Source organism: Artemia franciscana, chromosome 11 (assembly GCF_032884065.1).
Source record: "Artemia franciscana chromosome 11, ASM3288406v1, whole genome shotgun sequence".
Lineage (NCBI taxonomy): Eukaryota > Metazoa > Arthropoda > Branchiopoda > Anostraca > Artemiidae > Artemia > Artemia franciscana.
Window position 1 is genome coordinate 22627595 of NC_088873.1, and position 25090 is coordinate 22652684.

At 34.3% G+C, this 25090-nt stretch overlaps 1 protein-coding gene across 2 annotated transcripts in view; it reads right to left on the minus strand.

The window, feature by feature from the left end:
• LOC136032969 (uncharacterized) overlaps positions 1-23254 on the minus strand; it is an 83051-nt gene extending 59797 nt beyond the window's left edge. For both annotated transcript variants that reach the window (XM_065713469.1, XM_065713468.1), the window contains exons 1-2: positions 23158-23254; positions 2844-3034 (exon numbers count right to left, since the gene is read on the minus strand). In XM_065713469.1, coding sequence (XP_065569541.1) covers positions 2844-2986 — 143 coding nt within the window. In that variant the 5' untranslated portion in view covers positions 2987-3034; positions 23158-23254. The remainder of the gene's footprint in view (positions 1-2843; positions 3035-23157) is intronic.
• Between the last annotated feature and the right edge of the window lie 1836 nt (positions 23255-25090).

Consider the following 25090-nt stretch of genomic DNA (forward strand, 5'->3'; position numbering starts at 1 on the left):
CACGAATCATCAAAAAAACTCAAATAATGCCTCTCCACAAAAGTGGTCTTCAAGAAAACCCATATCAGTTCTGACCCATCTGAATCCTCTTGGTGTTTTCCAAAGTCTTTGAAAGAACAACGAAGAACCGCTTTTGCTTTTTTCTCGAAGCGAAGGTATTCCTCAACCAACGACAATTTTCTTTCAAACCAGGACATTCTACTGAAAATGCACTGTCGTCATTGAGCTTATTTATCAAATATGTTGCAGTGCTGCCAACTATGAGGCAGTGAAGGTGCTTCGAATAATGACGACTCTGATGAGTCTATGGCATTCGCAGACCCACTAAATGGCATCTTTGATGACTCAAGCATGGAAAAACTCCAAGAAAAACTAGAGATTGCCTTAGAAGAAACTCAATTTGAAATGGAAAGAAATCGTCTTGCAATAAATGTAGACAAATCGCGCGTCTTACTATTTTCAAGAATTGGAACTCTGAATCCAGAAATAACTGGAATCAAAACTTCAACACGAATGATAAAGCAGCCAGAAATAAGTTTTGCAAGGAATTTGGTATATTCCCGGACCAAAACCCATCTTTTCTAACCACGTCCAGTCTTGGCATCATCCAGACATTGAAGCACCTGTGTTAAAAAAAAATTATTTCTCTACTTTTTTTAGTTGACTGGCAGTTAACTTCCAAATCACGCTTATTGGTTCTACCCATAGGCATGCACTGAAAACTATTATAAATGGAGATAACTACCTTTCTCTTGGTTTTCTTTACCATTAATTATGCTCAGTTTGTGCTTTTAGGTTCTTTTCCAGATTACTTTCATGTCCTTTCCACAATCTATTTCGGTTGATAACTGAGCACAATGGCCAAAACATGCGATCTGGTTTTGAACTTCAAGTGAGACAAACTCAAGCAGTGCGGTTAATTGTTATGTATACTGAGGACGCGTGTGGTTGTGTCTAAGAGTGACTCTGGGATCTGCACTTCATGGTAGTAAAGAATTTTTTATGTTTTTGGGTATCAACATGCCTTTTGACACAGTGCAGTGTATTTGAGATTGTTTATATTTTTTTTTAATTAGGCAGATCAGGTATCGAAATAGCATATCTGTAATGTCTTGCGAATCGCACAGGAAATAGAATTGACATTTTTAGATATAGTTAGGTAAAGAATAATTAGGTGGGGGAATTCAAATTTTGTGTCGGGGGAGCTGGAGGAGCTTAACTATATTTGTCTCTAGTCTACCAAGACGTGTTAAGTGAGGGGGTCAAGCTGATTTCAGATTTTGTATTTGGGGTGGGGTGAGAAGCTGAAAATACTACGTTTCTGATGCACCCCAACAGTTTTGCAAAATAAGCCCCTAGGGATTTACAAACTATTTATGTCTAAGTAGCTAGGTCTAAAAGACAATATGTAGCACCAGGTTATCAAAATAGCATATCATTAATATACTGGGAGTGTCTTGAAGTATCAAGTTGAAACTTTTAGGGAGTGTAGGAATAAAAACAACTCCTTGGCATAAATTCATCTAGTTTTACTATTCAAAAAAAAACTTTATTTTTGTGTTTTCTTCCATTTTAATCCATTTAATTCCATTTAATTTTCTTCCAATTATAGTTTTTGTTCAACTTAGGCTTTTCTTCATCTATATTAACTTTTATTTGTTTTAAGTTTAACATTTCGTATAACCTAATTTACTTGTTTAGAGTTTCAAATTTACTCTTCACCTTTCACAGAAAAGTATTTTTTTTTAATTTATTAAATACAGAGCAGAAGAAAATCTAAAATCATATACCAAAGGAGTTTTATTCGTTTCCTCTATCTTTTTTCTGATTTCCTGAACTAGCTCTTTGCCTTATAGACTTCTTTTGGGTGGAGAGGGATTGATTGAAACAACTGGCCCACATATGGGCATATATTAATATATATAACGAAAAGAGAAATCATCAGTGCAACAGCACAAACACATAAAAAAAAAAAAAAGACAGAAGAAGAAAAGGAAGACTGTTTTCCTAAATTAGTGATTAATATAGACCAGCACTTGAATGAGGCCTTAACCCTACTCATCCATACAATCACATAGGTCAAACAGCATAGCCATACACAATCAGCCATAAAGAATAATCCATGGACAGGCAGTCATGTCGCCAATAAGTATAAGTTGTCATTTACTAAACAATAAAAACGGTAAAGACAAATAATTCAGAGGCAACAACCCAACACAAGGGCTCATCAGGAGAATACACTTGCCTATAGGGTTTCGGCACTTACAAATATATATATATATATATATATATATATATATATATATATATATATATATATATAGCTTTTAGACTTCCATGCAGATGTTTCATGAAACAAACAGAAGAGCTATTTTTTTTTAGTGGGGTGGACGGATTTTTCCTCATCAATTTTCCAGTAGATGTATTAGCTAAAATATGCATTTGAAAAGATTTTCTGTCTACAAAATTCTATTGAAATGCGTTTATTAAGAGTAAATCTCAGGACAGACAAACTATTACATTTCATTACTTTTCTATTTGTCCATCTTTATTTCTCAGTCGCTAGATTAATTTAAAAGAGGATTTTGCAGGAAACTCTAAGAGGGATCAATGCTATATATATTATTGATGCAACTTATCAATGAGCTTATGGTGAAATGGAAGAGAACAGGCTCGTTCCTGAGACATTTGCCTTTTTCATCAAATGTTCTGTAAGTTTGGTGACTCGACTGTTAGACAGCACTGTACAGCAAACATAGGAACACAGAAATCCAGGACTTGGAGGAGGGGGAGGGGGTTGCTACATCCAATAAAATACATACATGACAAAGAATAATATTTACCTTTCAATGATGAATTTCTCTTTGCTGACTGAAAATACATTTTTAACGTCTAAACAACTAGATCCTTTTGTATCTATTTCAGGTGATACTGACTTCCAATAAACATTTGATAATTCAAATATCTGACACTTATTGTTAACCATGATAGCAGAATCAAGCCCAGTTGAACATGGATCAAGCCATTACGATTTCTGAAAATATGATGATATAGTATCTAAAATGCTTATGTAGGTATGAAGAATGCAACCAAGAAAATTTGGATAAAATGCATGAACTAAAAATACCCTTTTTTCATCTTCCTCACATAGTAACGTTCTCTAGAGTCCCCCCCTAAAGAACCAGCCCTGTGAGCACAGGCCTATGGCAAACAGTTCAGGAGGAATATCAAAGGGCTTTAAATTGCAAAAAAGGAATTGTTAGATTGTAGCTTAGCTACTTCCAGGAGAGAAGGGCTTTGGGACAACCTTGGGGTTTAGAATTTCTGGAGGCTACATCAATATTCAAATTATCTAACAGTTGACTGTTAACGTTTGTCTATTTAATCTTGTCAAAAATGGAAGTAACAAAAAGAGAAAACCTAAAAAGTAAAATTAAAAAAAAATCAGCAGCAATTTAAGGAAAATATGCACACATTTAGCATGAATCTGGACCAAATGGGGGTAGGGGGTGGGTGGTGTGGTAAAACAAATGAACACATTCTATATAACAAATTTATTACAATGGAGTATTTTTATTCTCCCCTCCCCCTCTCAAGTATACAAATACTACTTGTATTTATATCATCATGTGGTACATATTGCATCAGAGAACTACATGGCAATCTGATGGGCCCACCTGGTAAACACATTTTTCAATGTTACACCTCTCAAAAGTTAAGCTTTCAAGTGGAGTAAAAACAAATGTAGAAAAATCGAAACTTGCTTCATAATTTGCTCAAAACCTGAGAACAGCATTACCAAGGTCAACAACCAGCCCGAAGTCAAAATTGGATAAAATTCCAAGTTAATACAGATTTTTCCACAATTCTTCATGGCTTACAACTAGGGAATGTGGAGGTAAGAGTTAGAAAAGATGAAGCTCTGAAGCTCTTTCTTCAGGTACACACCCATTGCTGAAAGTTTTTATTAACCTTGCACAACAACATTGAGAAAAATATTGTAGTCTAGTCACTTTCCTTAACTCTAGAAATGTTCGATGAATGATGCTTTCAGGAACAAATCTTCAACAAAAACTATTGACACACAGTCTATGCAACATATGCCTGTAAAACTAGTTCAAATAAACTGACTCACAATATTTGCTGAATTTGTAGGAGTCCCAAAAACTAGTAGCTTACTGAAAACTGATACCACTATTGTTTTTTTTAGGAATTAAAATGCTGTATTAAAAGTTATCAACGTTATAGCTAGTGAAAGACTATTGAAATCCTTATACATTAGCCTTTTATTTTCTTCAGCCTACTTATGGGCTTTTCTGCTCCTAAGACAATATCCTTTTTTTGTGCCAGATTTGTGTTTTATAAATCTACTGACAATCAATATTATGAAAACACTGCTCTACTGAAAATCTAAATAATGAGATTATAATTCAGCTTTTGAAAATAAATTAGTTAGCTGGTGAAAGATTGAGGGTTTTGATTGGATATTATACTGGGTGTTTGGTCAAGTATATAAATTTTGGATTTCAGCAGTTTACAACTTAACTATCCCGTTTTATACACGTATTTGTTCAATAGCTCTGAATCTTGTTTTAAGAATAGGATTTGGCAATAAAATAAGCATCAAGTTCAAATTGAAAGTAGCAATGACATTTATGCAACATGTCCAGCAAGAACATATCATCTGATCTGGAGTATAAACAGCTTCAACAATCAGATCGCACAAACCTATCTTGCAGAAGCAAGATTTACAAAAAATTACTTTAATGCTACTTATAAGACAAAAATCAGTTGGAAAGAAAAGATATGTAGCCTACCATTTGATTCCTATTCAATGCTCAAGAAAATTTTAAAAGATCGACATTATATTATCTTGGAAAGTATTTAAGTTTGGTGTATGCAACTTTCAGAAATAGATCCAGAGCCTCTAAGATGCCAAAGGAAGGTCTTTGAAGCATGTAACTCCCCCTTCCCCTTGCCCCTTCAAAGGGCATTCATTTCTTATGACCATGGACATTCTCTTTGTTGTAAACATAAAAACTTTACAAATAGATTCTACAACTCAAAAGAAGCACAAGGAAGGTGTTTTGAGCCTTATATTTTTGTCTAATTCTCATTTAAGCCCGGAACCTTAAGACAGCTTAAACTTCTGATGAAATCGTAGAAAGGTAAAATTCTAGCTTAGAAGACTTTTGACATCATGGAAAATAGTTGAGTTAGGAAAATAGAACTTTTAGCAAAGGATTTAAAGCCTAAATTATGCCTAGTGGAGATGTTGTGGCTTGGTAGTTTAGTGAGTAGTTGAGACACGCTTACACTAATAGAGAAATATAATGATACTACTAAAGAAATATACATAAATTAAACTAAGGCCATTGCCAACAGAAAAATTGTGTATGGTGCAGCAGGCTGTGTTAAAATGATGGACTAGATTGCTATAAGTAGGCGGTCTATCACTACCCCTGCCACCCCCTAAAACTTCTTCCCCTATGCCTTCCTCCTATCAAATCTTTTTAGGCAAGATAAATTTTGTTACAACATATACAACAAAAGCTCTCAATGACCAAATTCAGGAAAGTAAATTTATAATTTTTCATATAATTTAGCTAGGAAGAAACTGAATAAATAGCTTGATACCTTCTTTTATGATCTTTCTAAATATGATAATTGCTTTAGGTGCAAATTCTTAGTCAGTGCCCTTACAGGGACTTCAAACAGCCCATAGTAACCAAAAGTTCAAAAATGTGTTTCTGAAAAGAGATGTACGGTAGTGACAAATTTCAATTTGCAGCTGATTCAGTAATAGTAATTATTATTATTTTATTGATCTTTGGAACCCCTTGAAAATGGAACCACGGCAAAACAAAAATTATACCATTGGAATCAAACCTGTTGAAAATCCTAAACAAGAAACTTGTATATACATATATATATATATATATATATATATATATATATATATATATATATATATATATATATATATATATATATATATATATATATATATATATATATATATATATATATAATATATATATATATATATATATATATATATATATATATATATATATATATATATATATATATATATATATATATATATATATTTCTAGCAGAGCACTGAAACATCATAGATGGTAGGGTAAATTTGTAGTTGACAACATGATTTGACTAACATGAAAATGAATACATCACTAGAAGCCTTTTTTAAGCTGTTCCATAAGGAACGTGTTAACAATCTTGAAGAAAATGTGGTAAAAAAAATGCACTATTTCAGAAGTTGCAGAACATATTAGAGCTACAATACAGGAGGAAATAAATAAATTAAAACTAACCATTAAATCTCAGCTTGAAAACGAAGTTCAAAGACTATTCAGACAGGATAAAGATAGAGAGGGGAGACAACTTAATGTGGTTCCATATGGTATACTCCTGCAACTAGGAGTACTAAGTGACAAGGCATTCATCAAAAGACACTTTGCAGAGCAGTACGGCATTACGGATTCAAACACAAGCAACATTAGACGCTTAGCAGTGCAACCTCTGTCAGTAAATAGACCTAAAACAAGCCGACAAGAACCAAACCCCAGCCAACCCCCTCCCATTCTCTTCTATCTCCTAAACCTAAACTCAAAGAGGCGTATTGCGTCAGGATATTCAATTCAGGGCAGATGGATCTCGGAAAGATTGGAGAAAAGAAAAGCCTTGTCTGCTGAAGTTAGACGCAGAACTGAACTTGGAGAAGCGAACCTGGCTATCCACCATGGAAAAATTGTTCCAAAAAATTTGATTCATCCATGTCAGGTCTACCCCCCCCCCCCCAGCCCACGGACTGTTAGATACCCCAGATACCAACCATGTACATAGTAAAAATAATGATCTAGAAATATTTATGTCCACCAATTAATGCCTATGAACTCACAGACTCATCATCTTACAAGTCCCTTACAAATGAAAGTTCCAATGCAACTGATGATAGTAGATCTTGAAGCAATTCTCTATACATTGCAGACAAGTCTGTCCTCAACATGAATCACTGCCATAAGGAAGTACTCAACCAAAGAAAGTAGCAAATAAATCAAGATTTCTCTGCTCTTATAGTAAAAGTTGACCAATTACCAAACAAAATTAGATAACTCCGAAGACCACACTGCCTTTCCATGACGAAAGTAAAACAGTTCAAAATAGGGATGAAACCTTTTTATTGACAGTGAATAGATATAAAATTATTAAACTCTATATACAGTGCTATAGTCGACCTTCTCCTCGTAGACTACCGAAAGGCTTTTGATCTTATTCGCCATTCCGTTGCTATCACAAATCTACGCACCATGGGTGCGCAAAAACATATTCTCCTTTTAGTGATCAATTTTTTACAAGCCCGCTATCAGTGCGTTTACAGTCTTTTCCCAGGAGATACCGACTCCGAATGGGTCGAGCTTACATGCGGAGCCCCACAAGGTACTAAGCTCGCTAGTCTACTGTTTTTGGCAGTGATAAATTTCATCCTTTCCGGCTATGAAGAAAGATTTAAGTATGTAGACGACTTGTCAGTCCTACTGAAGTACATTGTTGAGAAGTCTGAGGCTGTCCCCCAATTCTGTAACGAAATAATCAAAAACTTCAAAGATGAATGTACTGCGAACAGCCTCCAAATCAACGAAGGAAAGACTAAAATCCTTCGCTTTAATCCCCTGAAGAGAGACTTTGTGTGCCCTCCTCCTCCTTATCCTAGTGAATCTTCGGCAGTAGTGCTTGGTGTCAAGTTTAGCATCGACTGCTCTTTCAGCCTCCATGTCGATACAATTATCAAAAAGGCAAATAGTGCGATGCGGACACTTATACTAATGCGTCGATTTGGTTTTTCAGTGACACAACTAAGGATAGCCTATCTTACTTACATTCGACCAATTTTAGAGTATGCATGTCCCGTATGGGGCCCACAAGTCAATAACACTATTTACCTAAGTGACCAGCTTGAGTCAATACAAAAAAGAGCAGTCAAAGTAATATTGTGCGATGCTTTTATCGAATATAAGTTAGCATTATCCACTTTACAAATTCCCTCTCTTCAAGAGCGTCGTCTCAGTTTGATTCTTGAATTTGGCCAATATCTTCTCAGAAGTGATAAATACAGATCGATACTACCACCAGTTTTAGTGAAACATCGAAGTACTAGGTTGAAGAAATTTGACAGATTAGCAGCACCTCCTTCACGCACAAATCGTTTTTCCAACTCATTCATCCCTTTCTTTGTATCAAAGTATAACAATTGTTGATTTTAAACTATTTGTCTTCTGATTTTTTTTTTTTTTTTGTCGTTTGATTTAATCCTTTTTTCTTTTTTGTAAGCACAAGCGCCATTTAGTTTTATGACTACGAGAGATTGTGCAAATAAAACCTATTCTATTCTAAAACCTATTCTATTCTATTCAGTGTTCAACTACTATACAGTGTTCACATATACAGTGTTCATCATCAGCAGTAAAACTAAAAGACATGAATAAAAATAAACAGAATTTATACCTAATAAACTAATTACATATAGTTTATTGCTCTTATTTTTTTCAATGGAACAGCGAAAAACAGCGGTTCCGGTTCATTAGAATTATCTGACATATTATGTGGACAGAGCTCATAGCACTTCGGTGAGGTGATAAATACTTTATTTGACCTCAGTAAATTATCATAAATTGAGTTCAATCCAAATTCACCTATATCTCTGTTTATGGAATTATTCTTGAATAATTTTTTTTTATTTCGAAAATTTAATTTCTTTTAAAAAATGAAAATAGTCTGGATTTTAAGATTTACAGAAAACCTACTAACAATAACAGATTTTTGTCGTTTTTCTCCGGTCATGCTCGCCAAGTAAAAATTGGTTTAATCATATCCTTAACTGACCGCATTTTTAGAATTTGTTCTCCAAAATTCATTGAGGAGGAATTATTGTTGTTAAAAGAGATTTTAATAAGTAACCATTATCCGGGTTGGTTAATTGACCAGACTTTTTCGAAAAGAAGGAAAAATTTTTTAGAATTTTCTGACGATATTCTGGAAACAACAGAAAAGAAAGATATTTTTGTTTTCTACCATATGTTCCAGGTTTGAGTGAAAAACTTAAAAGAATTTTACAAAATAATGGCTTAAAGGTAGCTTTAAGAGGTAGTAATACTTTGGCTAGTTTTTTAAATTCTGTAAAGTATCGGACTTCCATAGAGCAACAAAGTGGGACGTACTTATGTGGGACGTACTAATCAGAATTTAAAAATGAGATTGCTACAACATCATAATTCTATTTTATCGTCTTTAAAGCAAAATACCAAACCTGAAGATTTCACGTCGGCCCTCTCAGAACATATCTTTAATTTTCCAAATCATTTTATTTTGTTTGAAAATGTTTCTTTGATTTCTAGGGACCAAGGTTTAAAGCAAATTTTCAGGGAAGCAATCGAAATTAAAAAAAATTATTCAAGAATAATTCCATAAACAGAGATACAGGTGAATTTGGATCGAACTCAATTTATGATAATTCACTGAGGTCAAATAAAGTAGGTTTCATCCCTATTTTGAACTGTTTTACTTTCAAACAAAATTAATGAGCTGAAATCTTTGATATATGCAAATGATTATTATGTAATAGTTCTTACTGAGGTGTGTCCCGAGAATAATAATAATAAAAAAAAAACAGCTTCTAGATTCGCATGTCAGTTTAAAATTTTATCATATGGTATCCAGCTTGTCATCCAATCATTGCCGCCAGGGAACACTGGCACTGGTCAAAACCTCTTACACTGTCACATCAATTAGCTACTTTAGTGGATGCCCTAATACTGAAACCATTTTCTTTGATATTTCAGTTACTGAGAATAAAAGCCATCCTCCTGTCAAAAATTGGCTGCGCATACAGAAGTCCGTCGGCGCCATCACCAGAAGAAAACGATAGAAAACTAGCAGAGCTCATCTGCAAGATTATAGGCACCCAACATGGGGACCTACTAATTGCAGGTGACTTCAACCTGTCTGACATAACCTGGAAAGACCAGTTTTCCTATGTCCCTTCTGATCCTACAAGCCCAATTATTGGCATTGTTCATGATGTTTTTCTCCACCAACTCGTCAACCAGCCAACACATTTTAGGGATAGTCAGCAACCAAGTCTTCTCGACTTGGTATTTCGCTGGAGACCAGAAGCGCTTCTGTCCACTTCATACAAGCCAACAAATAGCTAAATCAAGAAGACGTTCTCTGATTTTGAGAAGATTAAAATGGATCTTGGCAGCATTGCATGGTATGATCTTTTACCTGGCTCTCTAGAAAAGCAATGGCAGCGCTTCGGAGAATTACTAATAAATAAAGCAGATTAGTACACTTCAAGTAAACTTGTCCCCAAACCAAAAACACTCCCAGAAATGACAAGAGAGATTAAGGGGGAAATCAACCGTAAAAGCAGATATTGGAAGATAAAAACAGCACCAATCACCTGATTACAGACATAAGTTATGCAACAGAACAATAAAACTTTGAATCAAAACTTGCTGATGAAGCCAAGACCAACCCAAAAAAGTTTTGGCAGTACGTCTTCAGTCAAGACCAGAATAGACAATGTATTAAAAAAAAACAACTGATACCGAGCAAGACGGAGAAGTTACAGAGACTAATAAACTTGTTAATTTACTAAACCAGTAATTTGTCTCATTTTTCACCACTGAACCTGATGGTCATTTACCTTCCTCACTAAACTATAATACAAATATCCCAATGGAAAGTACTATGGTATCATCTACAGATGTCCTTAAACGTTTAAAAAAGATAAATGCTAACAAGTCACCAGGACCTGATTATATACATCCCAGGCCATGGGCACGAAGGGGTGGGGGGGGGGGCAGCCCTCCTGGCTGAATGTCGTTGCCTTACACTTTGTTTTGAGATTTCTATTATACAGCATTGGAAGTGCTGATTAGTCCACGTAAATTAAAAATATGCTTCCCAAAAAATCGTCAATAATTGTAAAGAGTTTAAATACATTTTGGGGGTCCCCAATAAGAGTCCTGTAAGTTTGCAGCAAATTCTGACTTCTGCTAAACTTTTGAGGGTCAAAAATGCGGGAAATGTTCGTATTTTTTTCGTTTTAATCTTCATTTCATTAACACATATCCCTGTTTAAATTTACAGAAATAAGGTTCCGTGGCGTTCAAGGCTTCCCCTATCTCCACATTTTCGGGAATATTCCCGAAAATCTCTGTGGCTCCCCAAAAAAAATCGGTTCGCCAGATCTCCGAAGATCCCTCAAATACGTTACCAACTCCAGTGATTTATCACTAGTGACTATCCGCCCTAGGAAATATAACTTTGCTTGCATTACTTTTTTTCACTACCTTACTCTCTTGCTTATTAATTTTTGTCTATTGTGTTGCTATGCATAAAAACCAGAACAACGCATTAGAATGATATACGGTTCTTCATATGTTGACAAAAGTATCTTCTTCCTGAAACGAAATTAAACCATTTCGGATGCAATATTCCAAACGCTATCTGATTCCTACATCATTTGTGGTCAAGATTAGTGAGGAATTTTATTTGAAGTTGGATTGTTCATTTGAATTTTGGGTTCTGAAATTGAACATCTAAAGAGAGAGAGTTCTTTTGAAAGCCAAGTCGTAAGTTTGAATTTTGTTTTTTGCCATTTTTGGTTTTGGACATACTCTATTAATGTTTAATAGCTAATGATTGAACACACAATGTATTGAAGGAATTGATCTTTTTGCCAGGAATTCTTGCCGTTTAAATTTGTGTTTCATTTGGTGTATAACATTTAAGTTCTTTTTTATCTGAGAGTTGTATTTGTCACGCCACCTTTTGTCCTCAAATGTATTCACCCCCTCCCCTCACAGTTATTATTATTCTGGTTCCTTCACTCATGTAATATTTTCGGTGAGCGTAATATTTTAAACTGCAGTTTAGGATCTTTTAGCAGTCTTACAAAGCTGTTAGGTAGGCAAAGAAAATTTAACAGAAAAGATATTCTGCTCAAATTAGGGATAACCTAGTAAATTTGTTTAAATATCTAGGCATACCTTTACAACCTTTAATGCTTGAACAATTAGTAACCCTGTATGAAGGCTAATCCTCAGACAGCAACAATAGAATGGAAAAATGCTGTATAATTGAATTTCTACAATACAATCTTTTTACCGTGAAACTTACACCACCCCTACCCATCCTAATGAGGCGAAGTTAAGCTATAGTCTATGTACAATGTCGGTGAATAGGGGATTAAAATGGAAGTGACCCCAAAAATATTAACCATAAAAAATTTATATTACAGCTTAAAGCAAAATTTAGTTATTAGGCTCATATTATTTTCTCGTGAAGTTCTATATTATTTTTGGTCTTATTTACCACGAACTGTTTCCAAATAATTCCAAACAATGGTAGTGTGAAGGAAAAGAATAAGTAACTTGTGTATGATTTGTAGCCTATAGTTATGTCCAGGCATTAGATAGGTTGATACAAAAATGAGACTGTAATAAGTAGGCCTATTATATTTGGAACATGCACGATCACAGAGGTGGGGGTTAATTGGTGACTATATAATGATTATGAGATAACCAAAAGAAGGGAAAGTATAGTCAACTTTCCATAAGGAAGTAGGTTTCCAGGGTATGAGATTTTGAGGGGAATTTTTACACTGGGGGATTTGCCATAATTCCCAAGCAAAATTCTTTGATTTGTTTTAACTTTCTCTTCATCAACCCAATCTTACACGTGGAGATATTAAGGGTAAAAGTCAGGATAAATTTTCAACGGGATTGAATTGTCTAGACCTAGACCTAGACAATCTCTCCATAAGTTTTTTATCATCTGAAAGTTGGCCCATGTAGGGCCTCAATATATGATGGGGTTGTCCCCTCTTCAACACCTTGTTGTTTATGCTAAAGTTATAATTTAGTAATGATTTTGTAAGAACGATTCCAGAAACATAATTGTCATTTCATTAGAACAAGATGAGGCTTTTTTAAAAGTACTAAAAACTTCAGCACGAATAGTCATGTGTTTAGAGGGTCATTTCTATTCGTTTTAAGTTTTAATGCTGCTCCTTACTTTCAGGTGAAAAAATTGTTTTTTTATTTAATTCCTGGTATGTTAATGTACACTTGCCAAATAATATTCATTAATTTGCAGAAATAGCAGCAGATGTTGTTGGAAGCCCTGATAGATTTGGTTAATGGCACCTACACTACTTATTTGCTAGTTTGCTCTTTTCTAGAAAATTTGTTCCATTTATATCAAAATAATTCCTTGTTCGAACAAAACACTAACTCCAACTTACTAATGGGGCAGTTCTTATAGATATAATTTCTTTATTTTTAGAAAAATGATATCCAGAAGTCTTTTGAACAAAAAAATATGAAAAAGCTAAGTTAAAGAAAACCTTGCCTCCAGAAAATTTAGAAGATCTGCAGTTGCCTGATTTATATCTCTTATCATCAGCAGCCAAAGAAATTGTGACAGGACAATGTTCAACTTCAAGAAGATTTTTTGAGCTTCAATAATTTGTATAATCCCAAAACACAAATGTTAGTGCAGTTGAAAGTGTTAATTTAGGGAGATTCTTGGGAAAGCCACGTATTTCTGATTACAAATTGCTGACAAACCCAAGTGTAAAGTGTTATTCTCATGATTTCAAGAAAGATGTTTCTATTATTGGTAAAACTATCCATCAATTACAGAAAACCTGGATGTATGTTTATCCATGGTAAGTCTATTTGACTTCACTAAAAGGCGGGCTTTGTAAACATTGTGTGTTACTTAAGGCAGCCTTGAAGAGAGGCATTTTTGGTTGTTTTGTGATAAAAGCTCACCAAGACTTCAAATATTTTCAGGAAGACGCAATGGTCCATGCCGAATCCCAGTGCCACCATAAAGCTGTAATTGATGCTAATAACTTCTGTGATTCAAGGACAATGAAGAAAAAAACATCAAAGAATAACTAGATCCTGCTATATCTGATCTTATACAGATAAACCAAAGCAAACTTACATCTATTTTAAAAGTAATCATATTTTGTAGTACTAATGACATTTTTCTCTGTGGAAAACATTCACATGGAGGAAACTTTGAAGACCTACTTCGTTTTCACATTGAAGTATGAGATCAACCTCTTAAAGACTATACTACAACACATTCAGGAAAAGCTAAGTATATCAAACAGTTTGTGGTAACGAACTGTAGTAAGGAGCGACCCGGATCAATAGTAACCAAAACTCTAAACAATTGAATTTTGATATCAATAGCTACATCAAAAGAATCGCATTTTGATGCTGATTTTAAATATATAAGTTTCATAAAGTTTAGTCTTACCCATCAAAAGTTATGAGCCTGCGAAAATTTGCCTTATTTAGGAAAATAGGGGGAAACACCCCCTAAAAGTCGTAGGATCTTAACGAAAATGACACCATCAGATTCAGCGTATCAGAGAAGCCAATTGTAGAAGCTTCAAGCTCCTATCTACAAAAATGTGGAATTTTGTATTTTTTGCCAGAAGACAAATCACGGGTGCGTGTTTATTTGTTTTTTTTTTTCTTTTCCCCAGGGGTCATCGTATTGACCAAGTGGTCCTAGAATGTCGCAAGAGGACTCATTCTAACGGAAATGAAAAGTTCTAGTGCCCTTTTTAAGTGACCAAAAAAATTGGAGGGCATCTAGGCCCCCTCCCACGCCTCTTTTTTTCCCAAAGTCAACGGATCAAAATTTTGAGATAGCCATATTGTTCAACATAGTCGAAAACCATAATAACTATGTCTTTGGGGATGACTTACTCCCCCACAATCCCTGGGGGAGGGGCTGCAAGTTACAAACTCTGACCAGTGTTTACATATAGTAATGGTTATTGGGAAGTGTACAGACGTTTTCAGGGGGATTTTATTTCGTTTGGGGGTGGGGCTGAGGAGAGGGGGCTATGTTGGAGGATTTTTCCTTGGAGGAATCTGTCATGGGGGAAGAAAAATTCAATGAAAAGGGCGCAGGATTCTCTAGCATTACTATAAGAAAAAAAATGAAAAACAAACATGAAAACGTTTTTTCAAATGAAAGGAAGAAGTAGCATTGAAACTTAAAACGAACAGAGATTATTATGCATATGAGGGGTTCTAAAAATACTTTAGCATAAAGAGCGAGCTATTTAGGAGGAGATAAATACCTTGCTCTTTATGCTAAAGTATTTTTAGTAATTTCAACTATTTATTCTACAGCCTTTCTGATTCAGGGGTCATTCTTAAAGAATTGGGACAAAACTTACGATTTAGTGTAAAGAGCGAGGTATTAACGAGAGTGCAAATCCCTTTGTATACATAATAAAAATATAAGGTTATGAAAGTTTGTTACGTAAGTTAATTCTTAACTTGCGTATATTTTTTACTAATAAAAAAGTTCGTTAAAAATTAAAAGTTCTAGTTGCCTTTTTAAGTAACCGAAAAATTGGAGGGCAACTAGGCCTCCTTCTCCATCCCTTATTTCTCAAAATCGTCTCATCAAAACTAAGAGAAAGCCATTTAGCCAAAAAAAGAATTAATATACAAATTTCATTTTAATAATTTATATGCGGAGAGCCAAAACCAAACATGCATTAATTCAAAAACGTTCAGAAATTAAATAAAAAAAAACTAATTTTTTTAGCTGAAAGTAAGGAGCGACATTAAAACTTAAAACGAACAGAAATTACTCCGTATATGAAATGAGTTGTCCCCTCCGCAATCCCTCGCTCTTTACGCTAAAGTTTGACTCTTTACCACAATCTACTTTTTAAAACAATTAAAAGCTGTTTTTTATATTAAATAAAAAAACTAATTTTTTTAGCTGAAAGTAAGGAGCGACATTAAAACTTAAAACGAACAGAAATTACTCCGTATATGAAATGAGTTGTCCCCTCCGCAATCCCTCGCTATTTACGCTAAAGTTTGACTCTTTACCACAATCTACTTTTTAAAACAATTAAAAGCTTTAGCGTAAAGAGCGAGGGATTGCAGAGGGGACAACTCATTTCATATACGGAGTAATTTCTGTTCGTTTTAAGTTTTAATGTCGCTCCTTACTTTCAGCTAAAAAAAATAGTTTTTTTTTATTTAATATCTCATAGAGTCCAAAATGTGAGATGATAAATATTTGTGAGACTATACTAAGAAGATACAATAGTATTCAAATAGTGTACAATAGATCCAAACGTTGGATGGGTAATCCAAGAAGAATTTATGGGTTTGCCAAACTTGAAAAATTAGATGCAGGAAGTATTGCTGATGCAATTTTGCATCTAACAGACAAGATACGACTAGACATGACAAAGTTAATTGGTTTAGGATTTGATGGATGTTCAAAAATGGCTGGGAAAGATACTGGAGTTTAATGTAGAATCCAGCAAAAATATCCAGGAGCTGTGTATTTAAATTAAATTTAGTTGTCAATGACCTCAATATTGTACCAGAAATTAGCAACACAATAGGCACAATAAGACAAGTGATCCATTTCTTCAAGGAGAGCACTCTTAGAAGGCAAAACATCCCGAAAATTCCTGTTCTGTGTGAAACAAGGTGGTCTGAGAAGTACAAATGCATATGCAACTTTTCAAACAATTTTAAAGCCATCAAGGAAGCTTTGAGTCAGCTTTCCATTGACAATGCGGTAAACCAAGAAACGCGTTTGCAAGCCTCTCAGTTGGACATTGCAACATCATCAGTAATTTTATCATATGTCTAAAAATTATTTCCAGATACTCTTCATACCTAAAGCCAGTTGTAAACAAACTGCAGTCAGTAGATTTTGGCCTATGTGCTATATATATGCATGTAAAAGAGAAATTGGTATGGGTTTTACAAAAGCACAGAGTAGATGCAGTCACGGAATTTGAAGAAATTTTTGTGGAATTACAGAATGTGAAATCAAATAGGGCAACTGCAAGAAAATTCATATTCCAATATTTCTATGACTAATCCAATATATTATTATAGGTTAGCTGTTTTTATTCCTTATTTGGACTCTTTAATTGTGTCACTTGAATTTAATTGTGTCACAATGACCACAACAACACCCCATTCAAAGAAATTCTTATTCACCCTAACATTAAAAAAAAAAAAGAAACTATGAAAGATCTATCTAAGTTCTATGAGAATGAAAATTTAGAAGTGGAAGCAAGAACCTGGTTCAATGTGTGGGAAAGAAAAGACTGCAGTGAGGAAGTGGAGCCATAGATCTCTTCTCTGGCACTAAATTTTTCTGTTCAATTATGAGAGCCCTAGTTAACTATCTAATCATCCTGACAACAATATTTTCTGTGGAGAGACCCTTTAGCACCCTGAAGCGAGCAATGAACATGGCTGAGGAGCACTATGAGCAAAGAATGCCTATCAAATTTGAGCTTATTAAGTATTCACAAATGTAGACTAAAAGAGTTCAATTTGGAAGAGCTGGCTTTGGACAAATTTTCCAAACAGAAGTGCAATCTACAATTTGCCTTTTTTACAAACTTTTAAGTTGTGACTTTAAGATCATATTTGTTTCTTTTCATGAGTTAATTATGATTTGGATAACTTTTAATCTTAAATCTATTTTTTTTAAGGATTAAAAATTCATGATTATGTTGCAAACTCCAATTTTCCCTCATTTCACTTTCATGTGGTTCATTTCATTTCATTCATGTGGTTCACAACAGAGAATGTTGCTCAGAGAGCACATGCGATTTTTAGTAGAACTCATCAATGTTGACAAATTTTATGCCACCATTGTATTTTTTGTTTCTGTTATTATTGGTTTTGAATAAAAGGCCAATATCAAAATTACATTTTACATTTTTAAAGGGACAATTATGTGTTTGTACAATAAGGTACTCTCTAATGAAAAATAATGAAGTATATATAGATATTCAAGGATATAAAGTATTTTTCAATGCCCCCCCCTTAAAATTCAGCTTATGGGTGCTTATGTCCCAAGCTACTAAAAGAAATTACCAAAGTGATAGCAGATCTCCTCACAAGAGCCTTCCAGACATCACTTGCCACTAGAGAGCTCCCAGCAGACTAGAAAGTAGCCAACATTACTCCAGTATTCAAAAAAGGTGACTGCACCAAGCCTGAGAATTATCAACCTACCAGCCTAATGTCAGTTGTGGTTAAAAGGCTTGAACACACAGTCAATGATCCATTGTCTGAACATTTAACCACAAACAAGATCTTGTCACCCAAGCAGCATGGATTCCAGTCAGGAACATCAACTGAAAGAAACTTATTGGAATCATACTAAATAATTACAAACATGATTGACCAAGGACACCCAGTTGTGCTCAAAATTATCTGCTCCTGGTATCAACTCCTCCCTGATAGACTGGTTGACGAATTTCCTCACTAACTGCAAGCACAAAGTCCGTTTATTTGCAACAGGTGGCCATTCAATCTACTCTAATGAGTCCATAGTTATGAGCAGATTCAAGATAAATAAGGACAAACCAATTCAATAGCTCTGTCCATCTCACAGAGTGAGTTAAAAGGAAAAGGGCTGAATAATCCCAACTGAAAAGCCTGTGTCTGCTGAAATAGAAGAAGAGTGGGGTACCACAGGGAACTGTATTAGGCCAACCCTTTTCCTGATGTATATCAACAATATTTCCAATCATGTGGATAATAACATGCATTTGTTTCCTGATGACGCCAAACTTTTTGGCATTGGTGACCCACATAAATCCAATACAATCTAGACAGGCTACAGAATTGGACTCAAGACTGGCTTCTCTAATTCAATACAAGCAAGTGCTGCATTTTGCACCTTGGACCTAAAAACCCAATGGCTACCTATTCAATTTTAAATCCAATCACTAATATAAGGGATCACCTAGTGAAAATAGAAGAAGAAAGGGACCTTGGTGTGATCATTGATTGATGGTTTGAGGTTCCACAGCCAAATCTAGCAAACTTCATCCTTGGACTATTAAAAACAACTATCAGTAGCCAAGAGGTAACAACATTCATAAAACTTTTTTAAGGCTCTTGTTATACCCATTTTGGTTTTTTCATATGCCTGGCTGGGCCTTCTTACTGGAAAGATGCTAGCCTCATCAAAAAAGTCCAGAGATGAGCAAAAAAGTGTGTGAAAAGCCTAAAATCAGCCTCATATGAGGAACATCTCAAGCAGCTCAAGCTACCTACCCTTATTTAAAGATAGATACATATTGATACAATGCTGAATTATAAACTGCAAAAGGAAACTCTACACTCTTCAAGGGCAACCACAATACTGGCTATCATCTCACACAAGGACAATCAAAGAAGCTACCAAAATTAAGCTCCAGATAAAGAATCTGTCAAATGCATTTTTCAAGAAGAGTGATTAACCACTGGAACAAAGGACTCTACTGTCAGCACTCCTTCCATCCAGCCTTTCAAACATCAACTTGACATGAGGTGGGAGAACAAGCAGTGGAGGTTGGACTGGGAGTTATCAACTCAAGAGCACTATAGGTCTGGAGGACCTTAAAGCTCCAAAAAATAGTCCACAGCAACCAAGAGCTTAAAATATATTAAAAAAACAACAACTTTATAATGACAAAAGATTACCATTTTAGCAGATTCTGAAATGGTAGTTATTATTGTCCTCAATCTCAATAGCAAAATGTTATTTTTAAAACAAATTTGCAGGAGTTTTAAAAAGAGCATAAAACCCCTCAAAAACAACATCACAGTAAAACTGATGTCATTTTTGAAGGGTTTCTGGCTTTTTTTTAATTTCTGCAATTTCATTTTCATGCTAACATTTTTCTATCACAACTAATCAGTTAAAAATGGCAAAATTGTCACTTTTTTTAGAAACAAATTTTTAAGCTTTTGGTTTCTCTGAGCGAGTTTTAGCCCTTTAAGGGCTCAAACTGTAATATCCCCTGGAAGTGATTATTGGATTATTGAAGAGCATAAAAAATACGTCAAGTGATGCATTTACTTTCATCCTAGCTAAATTATATTGTCGACTATAAAATTTACCAAGAATTCTTTAAAGGCTCATTTAAAAGCTGACTTTTATATCTAATTAGTTTGGAAAGAGCACAAAAAGGCATCAAGTTATCTTAATTTACCTTGCCTTAAATTTCCTTGACCAGTGAGATAAGGTGGTGTTGCACCTCCAGTAGACTCTTGCTGGGGGGTGTGAACTTCACCAAGGTTAGGGAGCATCCATAGTTATCTTCTATTTCACACCTGTCCAGTCCTGGTCAATACCCTTCTTGAATACTTCTGCAGTTATGGATTGAACAGTGGCATTTGAGAGGCTATTCCATAGTGGAACATAATGCAGAAGTTCTGAAACACATGTTGGCTTCTGGAAAACTATAGTTTATGGCCATGTCCCCTGATGGAGCTGTAGAAGAGTGAAGAGTAAACTGAACTTAGACTTCAGTGTTCAAGCAACATGCAAGTCATGATGACATATCCTTTTTCTTCTGTACAGTGTAGGGAGTTTCAAAGATATAAGACATTCTTCATAAGATTTTTTTAAGGCAAGGCTCAAGTGCATTAGCATCCATTTTATACTGGGAATATGTCAAAATCATACCAAACTCTAAATGAGAGTAGACCAATGCCTTACAGAGTTTCCTTATCACACATGGCTTCCTGGTGATGAACTTTCTCTTAATGAGCCCAAGGGCCCAGTTTGCTTTTGCAGCTTGAACTCAGCAAGGAACTCAAGCTCCTTGTCAATATTAATGCGTAAATCTTCTTTTTTTTCAGTTATCACCTCAAGTTGGTGGCTACTAATGATATTTTTTTTTATACAATTGGATGCATTACAATATTTTTACAATTGTATATATTGAACTGCAGGCCCCAGTCTCCAGACCATCTTGAAAGTATATTGAGGTTTTCCTGAACAGTTTAGGATTGTTCATTATATCTGGCAATCCCTTGTAGATTACACTCATCAGCATATGTCAGAAGATTCTTTAGGTTTGTTGTACAGTCATTAGCATACATATTGAACAATATAGGCCACAGGACAGTTCCTTGTAGGACACTTCTGAGAACTACAGCTGCCTCAGGAAAGATTACTACACTAAAATGAAACTACTGTACCTCCAAATGTGCTCTGATTGAAACTATTCTATGTCCAAAAATAGATTACTAGTCTATCTTATGCTAAATTTTAAGTTGAATCTGAGTTTCCAGTCAGAATTGTCCTCACATTACTGGATGTCTTCAAAATCACCTTTTCTTCCTTATTCTATGTTGCAAAGTTGCTTTTCTCACATCCTTGAATTTCAAGAAGCAGATTTTGATCTACTTTGAGAAACTCTACAGTTAAGTTGTTCCCCTCTTCAACCTCTTTTGAAGTATTATAAAAACAATTTTTAAACTTCAGAAACTGTCTTGAAAAGTAGCAATTCTGGATATTGGATTGTTTCAATCAGAGCACATTTGGAGGAAGGATAATTTTGTTCAAGTGTATTGAGACAGTACCATTTTTAATATTTATGAAAACTCTGTGTATTCCAACCTTTAAGCTCAGCATGGACTCCATAAATATTTAGCTTCAGAAGCAGGAGGTTGTGTTTCACCTTGTCAAAAGATTTTGCTTGATCTAGCAGGATGATGTCCACAAGAAGGTCTACATTAAGGAGTTTAGTAACAGTATCACTATCAGTTGAGTGACTTTTGTTGAGTAACTGGTTATTATCTATATGATTGACCAGGTCACCATTTAGTATGCCTTCTAGAACCTTGCAAAGCATAGAAAAAAATGCTTATGGGTCAGTAGTTACTACCTAGGTCCTTTTCTCTTTTCTTAAAAATGGGCTTGAGATGTATTATCTATTTATGTATTAAATTACTTCTATAGCTAAACTATGCAACAAAGTAGGCTATAAATTTATTAACTTTTGGACATGTGGACTTTACTGGTTCAAATTCACAAAGTTAAATAGTCAAATAGGCCTGTTCTGTTTAAAACAACTTTGGAATATAATAAGCAGAATTTGTCTAAGACAGACACAGATTTGTATTTCTGATATGAGATTAATATAGTTACAACAATGAACAAAACAGGGGGCTGAAATGCTTGTTTCAGGGAGAGAGGTGGATACAGGGATGTTAAAACACCTTCCTGAAATGAAATTTAGGCTGTACATGCATTCCTGGAAGTTTAATTCCTCTAACTAAGCTAGCTTACACTGCTTTCCAAGACAATAAAAGCCCCTAAACTAGAATTTTAACCAAAAAGGCTGTGAAGAGACAGACTTCAAGGTAATTAGCTTGTCAGATATTGTGAGGGGTTAATGATGGTAAATTTGGGGCAGTTTAAATTGGTGATTCATGAATAAGGTAAATATACAACTTGATGTCTTCTTTCATGCTCTTTCCAAATATAATAAGTCATTTTGCTTGGAAATTCTGTTTTAAGGCTTTAATGGACCATCAAAGTTGATACCTTTAACTCTTATTTTTGTCAATATAAAAAGGTTAAAAATAACACTTCTTACTTCATTATATGCAGAATAATTTTAACATATTTTGACTGCAGCTCTACTACACTTTACCCCCTCCTCCCTCTTGTGCAAACATACTAAATTGTATATTTCCTATATGTTTTCTGATTCTTGATTTTATCACAATTGACTCAGTTTATAGGTAACCAGTTTAAATAACAGTCATAGCAACAGCTTAAAGTAAACATAGCAATTTTTCAAAATTTTTAAATTGTTTATTCAATTGGATCATGATTAACAAATGCTGGTTAATTTATAGCAAACAATATTACTGGTTTTGTATAAAGTGAATATACTACTCAATGCCTTTTTTATGCTTTTTACAAATATAATAGTTGCTTCTACCAGAAATTTTGATTAAGCACTTTTTGACCTCTTAAAAATGACCTAAATATGGGGTATAAAAAAGGCTTAAAACATTGTTCTAAGACTTTCCATTTCATTATAAATCTATTTTTCAATGTTTTAATAGACTATCAAAGCCCCCCCCCCCATCTGATTCCTGATAAAGAAGCCTAGGCCTCTGTTCATGCTGTATCGTCAGCATTGCTAGCAATTTTAATTAGTATTAAAGTGGCTAAGTTTCTTATCTTATCAACTTGACATAGCCTGTCCATGTCTTGTGCTTGGGTACTAACCATTTACCAAAATTAAAATACTTGACTGTTTCTTCTTTCTCCAACGAACAGGGTTGCCAATAAATAAAAGAGAATCACCACTATTTGGTGGTTTTTGGTTTATGAGTGACTTTGTTCAATAATCTAGCAAGTGTAATAAATAGCGACTCATGTGCTGATTTAGTGATTTTTTTTTTTTTGTTTAGGCAATATGAAAAATCACTAGAAATAGAGGTATATCGCTAGATTTGCCAAACATTAAGCTAAGTGGTTTGAGCTAATGGTTTCCACCATCTCGATATAAATCGTTGGCCTCTTTTTCTTTACAACAATATGCATGCTACTCATTCCGCTAAAATGTTACCGTACTATGTGTGAACACTTTTTGCAAATTATTTGCAACCCAATGCCTTTAAAAAAAAAATCTAAGCTGAAAATTGTATCTTTCAAAATGAATAAGTATGTAATAGTAGTAGTAAGTAAGACAGCACTAGACCTTTAAGGTCCAAACCGCCGGTGCTGATCTCCGGTTCCTGGCCCATCAGCCACAAAGTAAACGAGGGGCTGGGGACCAGCCATCCAGTGCTTTCACATACTCTTCCTGCTTACCTTCCCCCGATTTCTTAATTCAAAATGAATACAAGTCAATAGATTCTTTTGTCGTAATATATTAAGATACATACTATTTATTTTACCCCAGTTACCCTTTTACTCGACCAAATATTCTTAATACAATGGGGTCCACGTATGAAACTTTGAGAATGGTCTAAAAAAGCCCATAAACCCTATCTTTATATCTAATACTATCTTTATATGTAAGCAATAATTGTGTATCTATGCATACATGTATTTAGTTTTCTCGCTAAGGGCTCCATATTTTTTTCAGGAAAATTGGCAAACTGGGATATTCTGGCTTAAAAAAATTATCTAGAAAAGTCAGAAGTTTGAGGAAATTTGTTAAGAGCCTTAATTTTGGAAAACAAAATAATTTCAGTGACGTGAATTTTTTATACATCAGTATTGCCATGACGTTGTCACAATTGTCACAATTATGTGAAAAAATTAAAGATTTTCATGCATGGATAAGTTTACATTACATTGCTTAAAGAGCCAAGAACTGGTAAATATTTGTATATATTTTAACAGGGGATTGTAATAATTCAAAAACTTTTTTAAAGTGAACTGAAAGTTTGAAACTTAGTAGACAATCGGTGTAAAAAATCGAACTTGCTTCAATAATCTAACATTTTGAAAAGCTGCAGTGTGAAAAGACAAAACAGTATGAAAACTGATCTAGAGATAGACCGATAAATGAAAATTTACAAGTGTTATAAATGATAATTCATTGGGGAAATAAGGATTTTTTGTCTCAACGCCTTAACATTTAACAAATCTACAACATAGACCGTCATGTAACACTAAATCAATAAGGGGAGCTAAAGCAAAGGGTATTGGCATTAAATTAATAATGCGTGGAAAATAAAAACCTGGATTATCAAATGAAACACACCCAATAAAATGAAAATTTACAAGTGTTATAAATGATAATTCGTTTAAAGAAAAATATTTTTTTGTCCCACCACCTGAACAATTAACAATCTACAACATGGATCATCATATGAGACTAGATCAATAAGGGCAGCTAAAACAAAGGATATTGGTAAATTGTCTGAATTAAGGATAAATCTAAATGAAGAAGAAAGAAAAATGGGGTGATAAGATAAGCGATAGTGAGAGAATAATTTCGTTTTGTTTTAAGTTTTAATGTCGTGCCTTACTTTCAGTTGAAAAAACTTATTTAATTTATAATAGTTTTTCAAATAATGCCGAAAAATCTATGCTACACAAAATGGTGTAGGTGATTTTTGACAGTGGGCAACCTTGACAGTTAGGAATGAGTAGCTATTTTTCTAAAGAAGAATTTTAAGGTTCTCAAAATCTAAGCAAAATTACG